At 33.3% G+C, this 17,383-nt stretch overlaps 3 protein-coding genes across 3 annotated transcripts; 1 reads left to right on the top strand and 2 right to left on the bottom strand.

The window, feature by feature from the left end:
* Nucleotides 1-407: 407 nt before the first annotated feature.
* Nucleotides 408-5,018, bottom strand: LOC130655666 (F-box/WD repeat-containing protein 9-like). Its single transcript, XM_057458444.1, has 4 exons — nt 4,880-5,018; nt 2,321-2,714; nt 1,785-1,888; nt 408-1,635 (listed from the first exon to the last, which is right to left on the bottom strand). The coding sequence occupies exons 2-4, from the start codon at nt 2,688-2,690 to the stop codon at nt 910-912; spliced, it is 1,200 nt and encodes a 399-aa protein (XP_057314427.1). The 5' UTR covers nt 2,691-2,714; nt 4,880-5,018; the 3' UTR covers nt 408-909.
* Nucleotides 5,019-5,034: 16 nt separating this feature from the next.
* LOC130655668 (guanine nucleotide-binding protein subunit beta-like protein) lies at nt 5,035-8,943 on the top strand. Its single transcript, XM_057458445.1, has 5 exons — nt 5,035-5,179; nt 6,727-6,901; nt 7,318-7,561; nt 7,772-8,023; nt 8,735-8,943. The coding sequence occupies exons 1-5, from the start codon at nt 5,074-5,076 to the stop codon at nt 8,906-8,908; spliced, it is 951 nt and encodes a 316-aa protein (XP_057314428.1). The 5' UTR covers nt 5,035-5,073; the 3' UTR covers nt 8,909-8,943.
* Nucleotides 8,944-10,264: 1,321 nt separating this feature from the next.
* Nucleotides 10,265-16,138, bottom strand: LOC130655664 (vacuolar fusion protein MON1 homolog A-like). The gene is made up of 16 exons (XM_057458442.1): nt 15,999-16,138; nt 15,608-15,723; nt 15,422-15,532; nt 15,143-15,202; nt 14,833-14,911; nt 14,351-14,437; nt 14,179-14,272; nt 13,827-13,941; nt 13,513-13,580; nt 12,903-12,974; nt 12,397-12,478; nt 12,097-12,311; nt 11,946-12,012; nt 11,754-11,865; nt 10,839-11,037; nt 10,265-10,443 (listed from the first exon to the last, which is right to left on the bottom strand). The coding sequence occupies exons 1-16, from the start codon at nt 16,073-16,075 to the stop codon at nt 10,399-10,401; spliced, it is 1,599 nt and encodes a 532-aa protein (XP_057314425.1). The 5' UTR covers nt 16,076-16,138; the 3' UTR covers nt 10,265-10,398.
* Nucleotides 16,139-17,383: the final 1,245 nt, after the last annotated feature.

Raw genomic sequence — 17,383 nt, 5'->3', positions numbered from 1 at the left:
TGTTTTTTGTTTGTTTCGTATACCATATTTATGTTTTGACTGTTAAAAAATTAGATATAATTATACACATTTTAATTTAGAAAGGTTGTGATGCCACTCAAGTAGAATTAAATTGGGATTCAAACACATACGATTCACGAAAAAACGTGTTTTCTCCTTAATTAACTCTTATAAAAGTGTGATGATTACCTCCTCCCATCGCAAAATAAGCTGCGATGGAGTGTTAGTTTTCCCAAATTATCGTAAATGTGTATTTAACGTAAAATATACTGGGGGTTGGGGTGTACTAGTGAATGTAGAAGACCTTTAATAAGGCTTTTTTAGGCAGCCTATTCGGGCTGAGATACAACTTGCTATCCTGAAAATTTGGAAAGACTAAATGAAATATCAAACAACTTACAAAATAGTTTTTCGAGAAAATAAAGTTCTTTTTTATGTTATATAATTAAAATAAATTACAAAAATATGAACGGTAAACATAAACGCTAGAGATAATTTGAAACCTTACGCTTGGCAAATTTGAGGCTTGAATCAAAACTTCGGCCTTACCAAGTAACGCTAAAAATGAGAAATGGAGTTGCTTCACTACATAGTTAACTGCTACAGTTTTTTTTCATTATATCAATTACATTCAACTTGGTCAGAAACCCGTTTTAAGAAGTCTAAAACCTTTACTGTAACATCATACCATAAAAAAGAAAACTTCTTAAAGTAGGCGTATCTAGATGTTAAATAATTTTTAAAAATCTTACATATATAAACCACAGTATAAAAATTATATTTATACGTAGCTTCAGGCTATAAATAAATTTATCATAAACTAAAGTATTGCCCATAGCAGCGCTACAATAAAGTTTTTGTTGCCAACAAAAAATCTATAAGTTTAAAAACGCACAGAAAAGAATACAATTAAGGTGTAATTACATTCCAAAGCCGAACCGTGCTATCACTACTACCAGTTGCAAGTAAATTCCTTCGAGAATGCGCACTACACACGTCTCCAGTATGAAAGCCGAACGTTTGAAGTAAAGTACAGTTTCTACTCGGCGTGTAGAAGCGCACAGTTCCATTTTGAGAGCACGCAGCCACGCTGCCACTGTAATTACATAACTGAGTCACTTTATAATTCGACCAAAGTTGAGTTGAGTTCAGTAAGGTAAAATGATCGTTCGACATATCAAATATATAAAATCCGCCATTTTTACCGCCGACGCGTAAATAATTGAATCCTTGCTCACGTGCGATGTTCATACATAAAACTGGCGAGTCTACACGTAACGAGGCTAACAACTTTCCCGCGCGGACATCGTAAATGCCGATAGTCTTATCTTCACTACCGGATAATATATATTTGTCCGTAACTTCGACACAAAGGACAGGCCGCTTATGATGACACGATTTAACAACGATATCTCTCGATCGTGGATCGAATGTTCGTATTGTCTTGTCATAACAACAAGTTGTATATACGTTGTCATGGCAACGCAAACCTAATATAGCTGCTGGATGGTACTCAAATGTATCTACAAGTAAATTATCAGCTGATAAGTCCCACACTTTAAGCGTCTTATCCCAGGATGTTGTGACCACTATGTTGTCTTGACTTTCTGCACTGTCAATTGACCACACCCAGCCCTAAAAACAAGCAATTACAAGGTCCCATTAATAATCTGTAGTCAATTTCACAAATAAGCATATGTTTTAAAAATATTATTCCGAAATCAAACTGTTTTCCTTCCTTTTTATTCTTTTTAACTTATTTTTTTACATAACATCGTAAATACCTTGTGGCCATTAAGAACTGACACTGATGGAATATAACTCTCTTCACTAGTAGAATCTAAGAAATTTGATAAATTCCAAACCAAGGCTGTTCTATCACGTGACCCTAAACGACGAAAAAACAAAAGAATAATAAAAGAAAGATGGACAGGGTATAACTTATCTTATCTTTTTTTATGTCTTTTTCTGTCTTTTTCTTGTTTTGTCTGTTTTTTATATGTCTATTCATCATTACATACAACTTTAAATAGTACCATTATTAAAGATACAAATTATGGTAAGCTAGGTTAAATGTTTACTATCCAGAAAATTGCAAAAAAGTGATTGACTTTAAATTTTACAGTGGCTTAAATTTTTACAACTTTTAAGGAATTCTGCAAATTCAAAAAAATAATAATAACAGAGACTAAAAAATAAGACAAAAAATTGTGCTTCTGTTGTTAATTTCCCTGGCATTTCTATAGCCATTTTAAAGTCAATTTCAAAATTAAAAAAAAATAGTGAAAAAAAGAAATTGTAAGAAGTGGTAAGCACACACCAGATATGCAAATAGTGCCAGACTTCATGATATGAACTGCATCCACAACAGCATAATGACCGGCAAGCTTTGCAGTCTTCAACGTCTGTTCATTTGCACATTTCCAGTGTTGGTCTATATCCTCATAGCTAAAACACACCTCTCTCCAGTCCCATACATAGTCTAAATCATCTGCAATATTATGTTCATTCCATTTAAGAGCAAACAGAATCTTCCATATCCCATCTGCTGTCAGTAATTCATGGAAGTGTTTACATGTAATAATGACATTTTTATACACACTTCTGATATCAATTAAACTAAATATTTGCAGCAGTATTTCAGGAGGTAGGTCTAACAAAGATGTCTTCAATGTGTTTGGGTCTGCCATCAAGTTAATTATTTATTAAGTTATCTAAAATATAAATCATGGGAGAATAAATCATATTTATTAAGTAAAAATAGGAGAGTACGAATCTTCCTTCATGATTTTTATAGACAGTAGGGAAATCACCAACATTTTTGACTGTGCTATTTACTATACAAATGACATTTAAACATAAAAGAACTTTAAGATCCAACAGAGAAAATAATGCATCAGCAGACATACATTGTGTGTGACAACAGCATTTTATTCCTTTTATTTAAGCTTGCTGAAGTGCAAATTTTGACAAACCGGGAGTGACAAATTTTACAAAAGTTTTATGAAAACTCTTGGTAAACTAATTGTAAGAGGAAGTGGTTGGCTTTTCTTTAAATAATTCATAAAGAAAGTGGGCTGTGTTTCTTTCTTATAACATCCAGCTTGGCTACTGATTTGCTTGAATTGCTGCCATTTTGATCTTGTGCCGCTTGGATGTATATTGTTCTTTGTGATCAAAGTGGACTTTTACTTAAAAAACAAGAAACAATCAATCCACTTTTCTCTGTTATCTGTGAAGATATCAATGCGAAATAAGTATATATATAATAAATATATTCTGTTGGTTCTGCATGCAGAAGAAGAGAAAGGCACAAGTTTTACCGCTTGTTTGGTTTATGCTTCCCCAAATTTGTTGACTTCCTAACTTAAATTTCGCTGAGTGAGTGGGTTGGGTGACGCTAACTAATCATATTTTTAGCCCTCTTTTTTCCATATTTTTTTTATGCTCATAGTTAAATAAATTTTACAAATATTTTACAAATCTCAAGCTTACTTCCCACTTAAAAAAATCAACTCAAAGTAATGTACTTTTATACTTGTTTTGATTTCTTTGCAAGATATTTGTTGTTAAAGTTGCAAAATATTAGCTAGTGAAGAAGCTTGGTACTGGCCGCCATCTTGTGTCCTAAATGCAAAAAAAATGCTTTGTGGGAGGGCTTGTGACATCAACAACCATTTGAAGACAAATAGGTTCAGGAGGACTATAACGCAAGCAGAAAATTTGTTCCGGATCTTAAGAGGGTGCCGATAAGCCACAAACGCCCACATATATACGGGCGAATTCGGGCGACTTTTCAAATAAAATTGGTTGTCCCCTGAAACCGCCCGCACTTTCCCCGAACTTGCCCGGAACATTCCTGAAATGCAATTCCTTGTAACAAACCATGCGGACGATAGTTGGGAAGAAGGCGCTTGTAGAGAAAGGAGTTAATAAAGTTTATATAGAAGTTATTTATAAAGTAAACTTTATCAAAAACCATCAAAAACAGTTCTTTTAAGAACTTCGCTACCACATAGTAAGTTTATTTTAATTTTTATAGTTTTTTTTTAATTATATTAGTGTCTGTTTTTTTTTTTTGGGGGGGGGGCATTGTTCGGGCCTATGCAGGTTTTTTCAGGCGAATACTTGAATTTTCTTCAAAAAGCCGAACTCGCCCGAAAACGCCCTCACTCTTTACGGCGTATGCAGCTTATCGGCACCCTCCTCGTTGGACCTTAGATAAATAGATGTGCATATTTTACATGGCTAGCCTCACAAATATCGAGGGATATACCCTGTCTATTATTTCCAGGAGGGGCCATGGCTTAGATGGAGAGTCCTAGAGTATTTAAAGCTCATTTTGAGCTACGCAGACCCAATTAGAGCCTGCACTCTACTAGACAACTCCCTGCAACATCCAACGGCTCACACAGTGTGCCATCTTCCCAATTTCCCTCACATGGCTTGGGTTAACCCGGGGCTATGATAACATTCCCCTGCCCATGTTAAATCGCCGTCAAGAGGAATCGAACCCCGGTCTCCCGCACAGAGTACGAGAGCTATAACCACTAATCTACGGCGCCACACCTTATGCTCAAAATGCAAGAATTCGGTTGACTAAGATTAAAAATTGCCACAGTAATTTTTTCCAACATCTAGTTGAAAGTGTTAATTTTGTATAAATTACCATTCTGAGTTAAATTACCATAAAAATATTCTGTTATTCGTAATCATTTAGCTAGCTAGCTTGCTAGATCACCTGGCCAGCTCACCTTTCTTTCCAATGACACAGCTTGGATTCGACAAGAAGATCCAAATACAGAAAATACCTACAATAGGTACACAAAAAAAAGATCTATTAGTGACAGATTAAATTTCCAAAAAAACACACACTTACATGCAGATTGCTGTTTTAATTTCGCAACTCGACTACCATTTTGAATTTGCTCAATATGTCAGCTTTGTACGCCTCGCTTACTAGCGGTCGGCTGTCATGATATATTTCTTTCCATTTCTTGTAGCAAGCTACAAGGAGGCGACAAATTCGCTACTAAACAAAATCCGTAAGGATCCCTGCAATCAAGACTCGATATGGAGCAAATGACATTAAGCGGAACCCTAACAGGTCACAATGGCTGGGTAACTCAAATCGCTACAACTCCCCAAGATCCAAACCAAATTCTTTCTGCGTCAAGAGGTAATAACAAATAGTCTGAAATTCATTACTTTGTTACCATATTTTTCACTGTTGAACTACTTTACTCACTTCGTATGCAAGTTGATGCAAGTCATTTTATCTTGGTGGTATTTATGACTCCTTAAAACCCTTGCTATAGCAAAATTGGCAAGACTACTCACCAATAATATGTTAAAACGATGATGCTATTATTGGCCTTTGTTCATGTCACATTCTTTTTCCTGACACAAAATGTCAAATTGAAATCCATGCAGCCATTTTATTGGTGATGGCTGTCACTTAGTGTCACAGATAAGTTGCAGTGCGACGAAACATTGTGATTTTATGTCCAGAACATACGGCGAAAATGCCTCTTATTGTGATTGAATTCTTTATGTCCAAATTTTGTCCCAAAAAAAGGATTATTACATTAACAGTCGCTGCCATTATTGAACAAAAGCCAACTTGATTCATACATATTTTGGTAATTTGGAAAGTCACACAGTAATATAAATTTAAGACCAGCAAAATTCAAAAATTTTAAAGAATTTAAAAGGCAACAGTGTGTGAAGAAATAAAAACTTACTGTTTTTGTTTTGTTTTTACAAAATCGCTTCCAGTACACTTAAATTTGAAGTGTTGTTTTCAAAACAAGCAAATTGAATTAAGCACCTGTTGTCTTTTAGATATTTTAATACAAAAATAACAGAAAAAATTTATAATAAATTCGAATATGCATAATATATAATTCATTTTTTCCTAAAACTATATTTATAACAGTGAAACAATTTATTCTGTCAATAAGATATTTATTTTAAAACATTAAAATTTGCTCTCAGACATATCCATTTTATCCCCTCGCTTTGTTTATTGAGAATGGGTTTGTTTATATCCCTGCAGACTTGCGTCAGTTAGTAATTAGCAACAAGTAAGTAATTTACCAAAGTAAAAAGTCCTCATCATGGTGGCAACTGTAGTACTATTTTAAGCTTAAATACCTTGAGAACCAAAGCTCACAAATATAAAAACAAACTAACACATCATAATTGCACTATATTATGCTTTAAACACTCCTTTTTGTGTCAAAAGGTGATAACAAATAGCCTCATTACTTTTATTACAATATTTTTTACTGTTTAACTGCTTAAACTGTTTCATATGCAAGTTGATGCAAGTCATTCTACCTTGGTGGTATTTGTGACCCCTTAAAACCATTGCTATAGCAAAAATGGCAAGACTACTCACCAATGATATGTTAAAACGATATACTATTATTGGCCTTTGTTCATGTCACATTCAATTTCCTTTTTGAAATGTGTTGTAACTACACTTATATTTTTGGTTTTACGTGGAGAAAATGCAGGGCAGGGGCAGTGAAATTGTTTAAAACAACACTTCACAACCACACTTCAAAACCTGAACTAACAAAATTATACGCAGTCCTGAGATTCTGAGAATTGTGTCTTGCTTTAAACCCATACTACATGTTATTTCGGAGCATATAAATGTGTTAAGTGCCATGTGGGATAGCTATACATTATTGTTGAAGAATTGATGTTTCTTTTTAGACAAGACCCTTATTTTGTGGGAATTGACTCAAGATGGAGATAACAACTCTGGTGTTCCAAAGCGTTCTTTAACTGGACACAACCACTTTGTCTCAGATGTTGTCATGTCATCTGATGGACAATTTGCTTTGTCTGGTTCATGGGACAAGACACTGCGTCTTTGGGATTTAAATGCGTAAGTACTATTTTTTTCATTATATTCACTTTCTACTTCTTAAAGCTTTTATCACTAATTCAGGGTTTTCAGATCGTAAAGCTCTTCAAATCTCAATTTTGAAAGGTTCCCTCTAAACTCCTTCAACAGTATATTTTTCACATTTTTCTTAAATTTCCTCAATGTTCTCAAACCTCTCAATTTTCTATTTATAGAACTGGTTTGTCACATTTTTATTTCAAAAAATGCATAGAAATGTTACATGGCATTGCCTTCAAAGCCTCCATAAAAAGTCTCAATTTCTTAGCAACTTCTTAATTTCTTTTTTATAAAAATTCTGTTCTCTATAAAAGAGTTGCAACCTTGTAATACATGTCATGCTGCAGCATAATGCTTTTGCAAACCAGGTTATTAATTTTAAAAACTTTGTCCCATAGAGGAGTTACCACTCGGCAATTCGTTGGTCACACCAAAGATGTCTTGAGTGTTGCTTTTTCTGCTGACAACCGACAAATTGTTTCTGGATCTCGTGATAACACCATTAAACTGTGGAATACACTAGGACAGTGCAAGTACACCATTCATGATGAATGCCACACTGAGTGGGTTTCAAATGTGCGGTTTTCACCAAACACTCAAAACCCAATAATAGTTTCATGTGGTTGGGATAAAATGGTCAAGGTAATGCTTTAGTTAAATCAAGTGCCACACCTACAAAGATTAGTGGTCAATTCCAGTTTGCAGAGGGTGTTCCCTATTTTCTTAGAACCCCCTCTCAATTTAGCTTGACCATAATTGTCCTCATTTGATATCTATGCTTGCTTTAATCGAAACTAAGTTGACCCCTTGACTATTTTTCTACCCGGGTTAATTTTCAAAGTAAATATTTAGGTCTGGAATTTAACCAACTGTAAACTAAAGACCAATCACTATGGACACACTGGATATCTTAACACAGTGACAGTATCTCCTGATGGTTCGCTCTGTGCATCTGGTGGCAAAGATGGAAAAGCTATGTTGTGGGACTTGAACGAAGGAAAACATCTTTACACATTGGATGGTGGAAATATCATTAACTCGTTGTGCTTTAGCCCCAACCGATACTGGTTGTGTGCTGCTACTGGACCAAGTATCAAAATCTGGGTAATTTTTATTTTTTTGTTTTTATGTGCCATTGTTTTTTCTAAAGTAAAAAAATATTTTTTCTCATGGTATTCTTATTTGTTGAATTGAAAGTACACGGGCTTTTCATTTTGTTACATTGCTTTTTATTTTTAATTAACTATATAAATTCCCTAATTTCAACTAATTGTGACTGTTAATTTAAGTGCAGCTAATTTATTCTATTTCACACATTTATTTTTAGCAATAGAAACGTATTAAATGGGCACATGTTAATTTTGTGCAAGTTAAAATTACCCAAAATAAAAATACTAAATGCTTTTTTATGTAAAATACATCGGAGTCCAGCGTATTTATTACATCAAATTCTAGTCTATGTAGGGCCATTTACTGAGTAATAATTTCAAGGTTTTTGATTTTTTGAGGTCTTTAATTAAGATATAGTCTTAAAATGTTTTTTTTTTGACAGCTTAAAAGTACAAGTACAAATAGTCATTACAACATTTTTAAGGGTTTGCTAAAAATTCAACCTCATTTTAGGGTTTTTAAAGGCCACTTTTTTCAATTAGTGTTTTTAAGGTCTGCTCCGCACCCTGTACATAATATTCGTGTTTCTTAATATTCGTGTTTCTTTTTCTGTACTAAAATGCATTCCTTTTGTGCGAAAGTGCAAAATTAGTACAGGTATGTTATGCCATGTTGTTTCAAACAAAACCTGATATATTTTTTTAGGATTTGGAATCAAAATCTGTTGTTGATGAGTTGAAACCAGGAGTGATCAATACAGGTGCTAAAGAAAAATCGGCCGATTGTATCTCCCTGGCCTGGTCTGCTGATGGTCAAATATTGTTTGCAGGGTATACTGATAACCTTATTCGCATATGGAAGGTTTCAAGAGTTGCATAATTCTTTGAAACAAAATAAATGCTGCATGGGATCAACATGTTTTCGTTTTTTTCTCACCAAAACCATATAAGAGCACCGTTGAATTAAGCTGACCTTCAGTTCGGTGATCAGCGTTTTGGCATGTTGATAAAAAGCATGTTTCATTATCGTTCTAAAATCGCGTTATTTTTCTATCGAATATAAAAATGGAACGCAGTTACTTTAAAATTCTAGGTGTTCAAAAAACGCAAGTGTTGTTTATGAACAAAAGTAAATTAAGCTGTCAGATCTGGAAGGAAGATCCTAGGTTTTCTATAAACAGCCCAACCTCGTCCCCAGGGCATCTTGTATTTTTCTAACAGACGATGAGACGAACATTGACTAAGGTTTACCTTTGTGATGTGACCACGGGATACAGATTCGCGCTGGAAACGAGGTTGTAAACAACCTTATGGTTTTTGTGTCTGCTTGTGCACTTTACTACAATCTCTACCGCCAGCAAGGGTTAGTATAATGCTTGTTGATGGCCGTCGTTTTAGTCCCAGTGACGTTTTAGGCAGCACTAGGCATAAAACCATCTAAAAGTTATTTTGCGTTAAGGTGTTTCACATTTGAACAATTCCTAAACTTCTTTCTCTCTGCACCCGAAAGTTTATGCACGGAATGAGTACAAAAACTAAAAAATTCGCGTGAGAAGTTTCGCGCAAAAATGAATACGCCTGAATTCACACTTTCAGCTTACTTTAATAAGCTTTTAATCGAAAGAAATGGTGCGAGGTAAATTTTCGCGAAGTAAAGAATGTTGCGCAGACTAATTTTGCCACGACGGTAACACCAAATATTTTGCGAGATTTTCGCGAATAATGCAAACCCCACGAATATAGCAAAGATTTATGTCGCAATTTTTTTCTCTGAAAAGCAAGACATTTTAACGTGATTTTGTTGCAAGTTAATTCTACAGCTTACATAAAAAATTATGTTCTGTCTCATTTTGATGTTTTAATTTTTGGAAAATTAACACGCGAAATTTTATTAGTGAGTTTTACAACATAAAACGTAACCCTTTTAAGGAATTATTTTTCGGGAGATGAAAATAGAGATTGCAGGGGAAACTGCTTCAATTTTTTTTCGTAAATAAACTTTGCACACAATCGGTTAATTTGTCAAAGTTTCTCCTTTTAAGTTAACATTTGACTAATGCTTCAAAAAAATCCTTGTAGAGGTAGAAATTGGAAAAATGAAAACTTGGTAATCAGGATAAATGTAGTCAAGAGAAGTAAATGTGATGTCATGATCCAAAAAAAAAGTCTAACAATTTATTGTAAAAATAGTATCCCAAGATTTTTCCGTAAAATTCAGGAGAATTTATAAGTTAAATTTGTTAAGTTTCAAGGAGGCTGTGTGTGAACCCTTTTTTATTAATTATGATCAAATACAGTCCGAGCAAGAACGACATGTGCGCCCTGTTGCGTACGAATGTTGTCCTGTTCTCACACATAAGGCTTTTGTGTTTAGAACGTATATGAATTGATGATGAACAACACATCTTCTTCTTTCTAAAATAAAAAATAGAAGTTTATTATTTCACTACACTTTGTTGCCTAATACACAAGACGCTTGCTAAAAAAAATTTCACCCCGTCCCACTCGAAGCAGTTTTATTCCAACCTAACCAGCCATCCTCAAGATAACAGAAAAAGAAATCATCGCTGCAAGTAACTTCCTTTGGTCGATTTTAAAGTATTTTGAAATCGAATCGAAAGTACAAAACATTTTTTTTCAGACCTATGACTGATATCTTTTTACCCTGTCCCCCCCCCCGCCCCTCCTCCTTTATATTAGGCACCAAAATGACAACACAATTAAAATCACATCCTTAATTGTTAACATTTCTTAAGAAAACAGTTTTTTAAATACTTCCACCATTTAATTCTTCATCTATAGATTTATACCTTTATCCACCTAAGTAATCGATTCACTGCATTTATAGCCGCGGCTTTGCTTGTGAGAGGACTGAAAGATGCGTATAACTCGAAACCTGACGTCACCCAACCCAATATCATTTCTCGTTTCGTTGAGTAGCATAGAATTTTAAGTGGTCTGGAACTGGAGTGTATTCGGTGATGCAAGTGAAGATAAAGACCATATAATCTGAACAGAAGGAAACATTTTATTTAAATTTCACAGATGAGACAATTTTAAAACTCTGAATTACATTTAGTGGATACAACAAAGAAAAGTTAATTAAGCGCAAAAAAAGCACTGAAACGTTATTTTATTTCAAAAAAACTTCATTCCATTTAACTCTCTTCCCATTATATTAGTCTGCGAATGAAAATACTCCAATAGAAGGGCTTATGTTTGACCATTCAGTTTTAAATATTTTTTAATATTGTGTTTTAAATATTGTGCGTAAATGGTAATATTTAGTTACCATATTTATGCTTAATAACAACGTTTTAGCAATAACAAATATTCAAAAAAAAAAAAAAAAAATCCGTGATAAAGGTCTTTCATAATAACTAAAGTTTGTTTTACCATCCTATTGCTTACACCGAATGTTAATTCTAAAAATTGTTTTAAAAAATAATTAAAAAATCCTTTCTATTGCATTATAAACTTTAGCCAATCCTGAAAAATTTTACACACTAATTCGGTAATTTCATCCTATCGTGGAGGTAGAAAAAGAGAAAGAGTTTGAGCTCTATTAAAATGCGCATTCTGACTTCTTATCACATTGTGGTTTCGGCATCCTTTTCATAACCATGAGCGATGCGCAATTCTATAAATTTGTTACAACGGCTATCTTCAAGACTGAATCGTTTTGTTTTGGTTAGAACTTTACAAAATTATGATTAGGTTCTAACCTTTCCTGTTCTTCAGGTGTAATATATGGATGAGAAATTTTCGGTGATGTAAATTGTGCCGTACTTCGAGATTTGTATATAAAATGCCACAACTCGGAAATTCCAACTTCCTCTAGTAAGATAAATAAAATAATAACTAAAGGAAGAAGAAAAAAATTCTCTGTACATCATCAAGACAAATCAACCCAGTACCTATTCTGTAATCTCCCTTCTCCGCAGCTCTTGTTAAATGCTCTAAACATTTATGCCTCTCCATCTTCTGGAAACGAAAACAAATAATGATATTCAATACAGTTTTACTTATTTAGCAGATAAAAATAAAATACAGCTAAATAAGGCTTACTTCCAATATTTTCGCTTTGCATTCGGATAACGTAAAGAACGCATTTCTATCTGTAGAAAGAAGGAGAAGACAAGCAGGACAGTTGTCGTCTAGGTAAGACACGTGTGCGTACAAATAACCGCTGTTATCAAAACGAGGTAAACATATCGGTGTCCAAGACTCTGCTGTATGAAAAGCTGTAGACGCACTGACAAGGTTAAATATAAGGTGTAAATCTATAACGAAATAATTCGATTGATTCACAAAAAAATGTTATTCACAAAATGGATATTGCAAGATTTGAAAAACAAAAATTCTTACCCGATGGGTGCAGACTGAACTTTTTTGGTCGCACCATTGTTACTAGCTGGTTTTTTACTACCAAAATAGCAAACACTAGTTCCTATAAGAGTTAAATACGATAAAGAAGATACCTTAAAGGAAGGAATATTTGGGGAAATTAATTTTTGAGGAGAAAAAAAGAAAAATAACTAATAAAAGACAACAGAGGTACCAATGTTAGAAAAATATTAAAGAAACGAAAAATATAATTGTGTAAATATTCATGGGGATGATTAAGAGGAATAATTTTTACATACTTTCGAGTTATCTATGATATATTCCCAGTCCTATCATATCTAAGGGGTTTTATGCGGAGAATATAAAATTTCTGCACATTTGACAATTTTACAGGTATCCTTGCAATAAATAATTTTTGCTAAAGGCTGATTTTGGTATATGGCACAAGAAGATGTTTTCGCGAATCCACGAAAATTTAACATACTCACAATGCAGAATAAGTAATTCAACGAAACAGAAGTACCTACTTGCGATTTTGCACTTTGAAATGCCTGACCAATAGCATCACGAATAGCGTTTGGTAATGGTAGACATCTAACCTACGAACAGCCATAAAACACATTGAAAGTTCTCATAAAGTTAGTTACAAACAATACCTTAAGCTCACTATTTCTAACTTGCATAAATTTCGCGAATATAGGAAATTTCAGTCAAATTCGCGCAAATTGATAATTGTAAGTTAAAAAAAAGTGAAAATATATACACGCAAAATTTGTTTTAGTTTTGGTCCATAAAATACATACATACAATTTACATAGCAAATTATATTTTGTGCCTTTCAATATTCCGATAACTTCAGAAAAGAAGTAAAACTCGTAAAAAACGATTTTTTTCTTGCAAAATGTCACCCACAAAAAATTAATAAGATACAAGTGTCGATATTTGGTCGCCGTGGAAACCAACTTTGTTGTTAGTTGAAACAATACAAAAGCTACCTAATTTACTTGACAACCATACACGAGATGGCAAGCGTCAGTAAAAAATATTTATTTTTACCCCTGGTTTTTCTTTAAGGGGTTAGTTGGTCATGACAGTATTTCAAAAAAAGAAAGAAATAATTGTTTACTGTTTACTTACTGCTTGAAGTAAAAAACTTGGATCATAACTCATCAAATTGAGTAAATTATCGATAAATTTTTCTGTACCTGGAAGAAAAAATTAAAACATGCTACACTAAGAAAAGTTATTTAATGGGGATTTATTTCTGATAAAAGCAAATATTCCTCAAGTTAAAAATTCATAAAACTTCATTTCGGAGTTATACATACAAGCCTAATTCTGTTCAATAAATCATTTTTTAATGTTTTCTTCCAACAAAAGACAATTCCCCTAAAAACGTACAAAAAAGAATATTTTCGCTTGCTAATAGAGACAAAATTCAAAGAATATACCGGCTAAAAGCTTTCTTAGATCGTAATTTCTTCTCTGTTCAAAAATTTTCGTCAACTGAGTGAATGTTAACACGCTTAACACTTGATGATAGACGTACGTCAGTTGAAGAACAAGCTAAAAATACGATATAATGTAGATTAAAAGGAGATTTTCGTATTCTATTCAAAGAATGTGCTTGCCCACTTTTTTTATCTCTTTTTATATAAGCATAGCGTAATTTGAGCAAGTTATTATGAGACAGTGTATCATAACTAGACAGAAATGTTTTTGAAAAAATTATACATGAATAGAAAGCTTGTCAAGAAGACACCTTATACTCAATTTTTAAATGAAACTACATAAATTAACAACCTGTGCTTGTGAATCAGTGGAGGAACAAACTGCAACCAAGATGATCGGTCCTCTTATCAGAAATACAAACTTGTGGTTTCCAGCGGTGATGCTTCTAAAACACAAAATAGATAGAATGAAATACAAAAGAGAGAAGGTTGTTTCACATGATAAACTTTACTAACCTACACACCTTATATTGTCTTTGTTATCCTGTATGAAGGAGACAATAGCTTGCATTAATCCCATCATGGTCACCAAATTTTCTTCATTTCCATATCTATAATGATGTTATTATACTGGCGTCATAGAGTATCGGAAAGGATACAAAATTTTGCACAGTAACCAAAACAGAAGAATTGATTTTACATTAAACCATCATACTGATATTATCATTTTCGCTGAGATTACTGTATTTTATGATTTTTAACATCAATTTTTACCTAATTTGTTGTCAATATCAATGACAAATTATTAGATTAAAAAAGTTGTTTCCTCATAAAAAAAAACAATTTGAGAAATTTATCCAACCAGCTCTGACAGAATGCACAATAAAAAAAGTTATAAAAAATAAACTGATGGCGGAGAATTATGTTTCGGTAATTAAAACCTGATGAAAACATTTTATGAAATTCATGCAAATCTGTGTGGTCAAAAACAACACAGATTACCAACCTAGTGTAGATAGGTTTACCAGCTTCACTTAAAATGAACACATGCTTTTTATGACTTTTCCACTCTGGATCATTCATATCTAAATTGTAGATGACAAGTTCTGACATCCTGACATTATAGTTATATTCAGTTGAAAAATTATGTGCGTATATAATTCTTTCCTGAAAACACGTTGTAAAAGTCTTGTATGTAGTGGTGATTTCTTTGTTAGTTTATAAATTTTCAAAACATTTAGTCAAAATTCATTAAAATAAAAAAGGGCTGCAAAGATAAATAAATTTTATCAACATTAAAGAATAACTAAACTCGCCTTCTATTGAAGCTTGTCTTTCTGGTGCAATTATTGATTCGGCTCGTTTTAATCTTGCCTCTAAACAAAAGATATCTTAAAAATATAAGCAAGGTTTCTGAAAGTAGTTTTTAAATTGATTTTCCAATCTTAACTCTGATTGCAGCAAAGTAAATAATGATTGTACCAAAAGAAGCTTTACAACTACTGCTGCTGAAAGAAATAATTAATAGGTCAATTTATTGCAAATAGGGAATACAAACAACTGTTGCAATGAAAATGACTCCTTAAAAATTGTACCATCTATGGCTTCCTCCTCAGCATTTTCATCATCAACTTTTTGCGCATCAGTGGGCAATGAATCCTCTTCAGAGCCTGCATCCTCAAGTTCATCACTTTTCGTTCTCCTCCCTACAGGATAAATATTATTATTTAAAAGAATACTTCAGCGACGTACACATTCAAAACAAAAAATGAACTATATACCTGCTGAACTTATAGACAATGTTCGACTAGATGTCTGTCCATCTAACTTTGCAGCTTCAACTTCATGGCTTAAATCTTCGAAAGATTCTGCTGCAAACAAAGATTCGTCTAAATTCCTACAAAATGCATTAACTTTTATGAATGAATAGAGTGTAGGTTATTTATATCTGTAGTAAATATTGCATCTACTGATTCTTGTAGTGGGGTCAACAAAATTAAAATTTCAGATAAAGATCTTGTAAGATGTTTAGGTGCACAGAACAAGCTGTAAATAAAAGTATGGGGAAAAAAATTAAAACTGATTATATTTTAAAAAGGACACAAAAAATTAGATTTGGAGCTAAAATGTAAAAGAAGGTAGATATTATGCTATAATTTGTTTTTAACTAACCTTGCTCCAGGTTCTGTTCCTTCTAAAATATCTTCAACTTTTTCTTCACTTATCACAGGTTCATTTAATGTTGCCATTGCTTTTTATCAACATAATCATATTTTTCTATTTTTTTCAGCTATTAAAATGTTAAAAACATTTCATTCGCAGACATTACAATTAAATAGTCTGTGCCTAGTTGGTGAAAAAATACACCCAAAAACCTGGGTTAATGCAAAACATTGGATACCCAATTGGGTACCTTGATAAAAACACAGATCACTCATTCAGAAGATATCTAATTTATTCCAAGAAATCTTCAGTACACCTGGCTTCCATGTGGTAGTATTTTTTCACTGTCCTCCACTGCAGATATTTTTAGCTACAATCTTGCTTTGTTGAGCACAATGACGCATTTTAGTTTTAAACAAATTTAACCTCAGTGTATTTTAGAAAATTGCATGGACACACTGCTAACGTGTAGCAAGTATTAACACAGCAATAGTGCCACTAAGTGTTGATCAGCTCTTATGCCAGCAAAGTAGCCATATGTTTACAATAAGACTGGTAAGACTGGTTACAGTCTTTTTCAGGAATATTTGAGTAGGTGTGCGATGATTCGTACGTGTAAATCAAGTAACGTGTGCGATGTAAAACGCACTTGCAAAGAATGTTACGCATGCGATATGCACTGCGAAGTTACTTTTGTTGTGCATTTATTTTTCCATAGAAAAGGGAGGGACATTTTAAATCGTGAACCCCAAACACGATGATCAAGTGTCTACTGGTATAGTGACTCTCTCAATCTTAACTTCCTTTTCTACATGTCCGAAATAGTATGCATGACTATACTGTCATTTTTATATTAATTGTTTATTTTTCAGGTCATCACAAACAAATAGGCAAAAATATGCTTTGTTTTCAAATTAAAAAAATCTTTATCCACGTGGCTTAAATAAAAATTCAAAATTTTTACAGAAAAAAAATTATACTCCATGTGGGTTTCGTTTTTACAGGCATAAAGAAAAAATCCATTAAATTCGGACCTGCTATGGTTTTCAATTGTTTTGTCAAATAAAGAATTATCTACAATTAAATCCATAATAAAATGTCTATTTCACCTGTAAGTTTAGTTTTGCAAACTTGCTCCATTCGTGCACCATCGGCGTTCACCTCCGCATTAGTTAAGAACCGCATGACTGAATTTCTTGGTACGACCTGGTTACCAACGACGAAGGGGCCAGGCAAAGGAGACTTATGTCTACGTAGTTCTTTTAATTAAGTCAGGAACCGGTGAATTAGCTAGGATGGTCAGGTTGGCTGTGAATAGGCTTGCATTGTGGATTAAAAGGACCAGAACTATTCAATAATTTCTAAGATCTAATGACGGAAGACGGAAATCTTTC

Source organism: Hydractinia symbiolongicarpus, chromosome 8 (assembly GCF_029227915.1).
Source record: "Hydractinia symbiolongicarpus strain clone_291-10 chromosome 8, HSymV2.1, whole genome shotgun sequence".
NCBI classification, from domain to species: domain Eukaryota; kingdom Metazoa; phylum Cnidaria; class Hydrozoa; order Anthoathecata; family Hydractiniidae; genus Hydractinia; species Hydractinia symbiolongicarpus.
This window is presented reverse-complemented; position numbering and strand designations above follow the sequence as displayed.

What these genes read in the sequence shown, in the direction of transcription:
- LOC130655666 (XM_057458444.1), bottom strand. Translation starts at nt 2,690, where the DNA reads ATGGCAGACCCAAACACATTGAAGACATCTTTGTTAGACCTACCTCCT. An exon ending in TGGCACTATTTGCATATCTG is followed by an intron (nt 1,889 to 2,320) that starts GTGTGTGCTTAC and finishes TTCGTCGTTTAG; the next exon opens with GGTCACGTGATAGAACAGCC. An exon ending in CAGTTCTTAATGGCCACAAG is followed by an intron (nt 1,636 to 1,784) that starts GTATTTACGATG and finishes GCTTGTTTTTAG; the next exon opens with GGCTGGGTGTGGTCAATTGA.
- LOC130655668 (XM_057458445.1), top strand. Translation starts at nt 5,074, where the DNA reads ATGGAGCAAATGACATTAAGCGGAACCCTAACAGGTCACAATGGCTGG. An exon ending in GTTGGGATAAAATGGTCAAG is followed by an intron (nt 7,562 to 7,771) that starts GTAATGCTTTAG and finishes GTAAATATTTAG; the next exon opens with GTCTGGAATTTAACCAACTG. An exon ending in GACCAAGTATCAAAATCTGG is followed by an intron (nt 8,024 to 8,734) that starts GTAATTTTTATT and finishes ATATTTTTTTAG; the next exon opens with GATTTGGAATCAAAATCTGT.
- LOC130655664 (XM_057458442.1), bottom strand. Translation starts at nt 16,075, where the DNA reads ATGGCAACATTAAATGAACCTGTGATAAGTGAAGAAAAAGTTGAAGAT. An exon ending in GGAACAGAACCTGGAGCAAG is followed by an intron (nt 15,724 to 15,998) that starts GTTAGTTAAAAA and finishes TGCATTTTGTAG; the next exon opens with GAATTTAGACGAATCTTTGT. An exon ending in TGAGGAGGAAGCCATAGATG is followed by an intron (nt 15,203 to 15,421) that starts GTACAATTTTTA and finishes TCTTTTGTTTAG; the next exon opens with AGGCAAGATTAAAACGAGCC.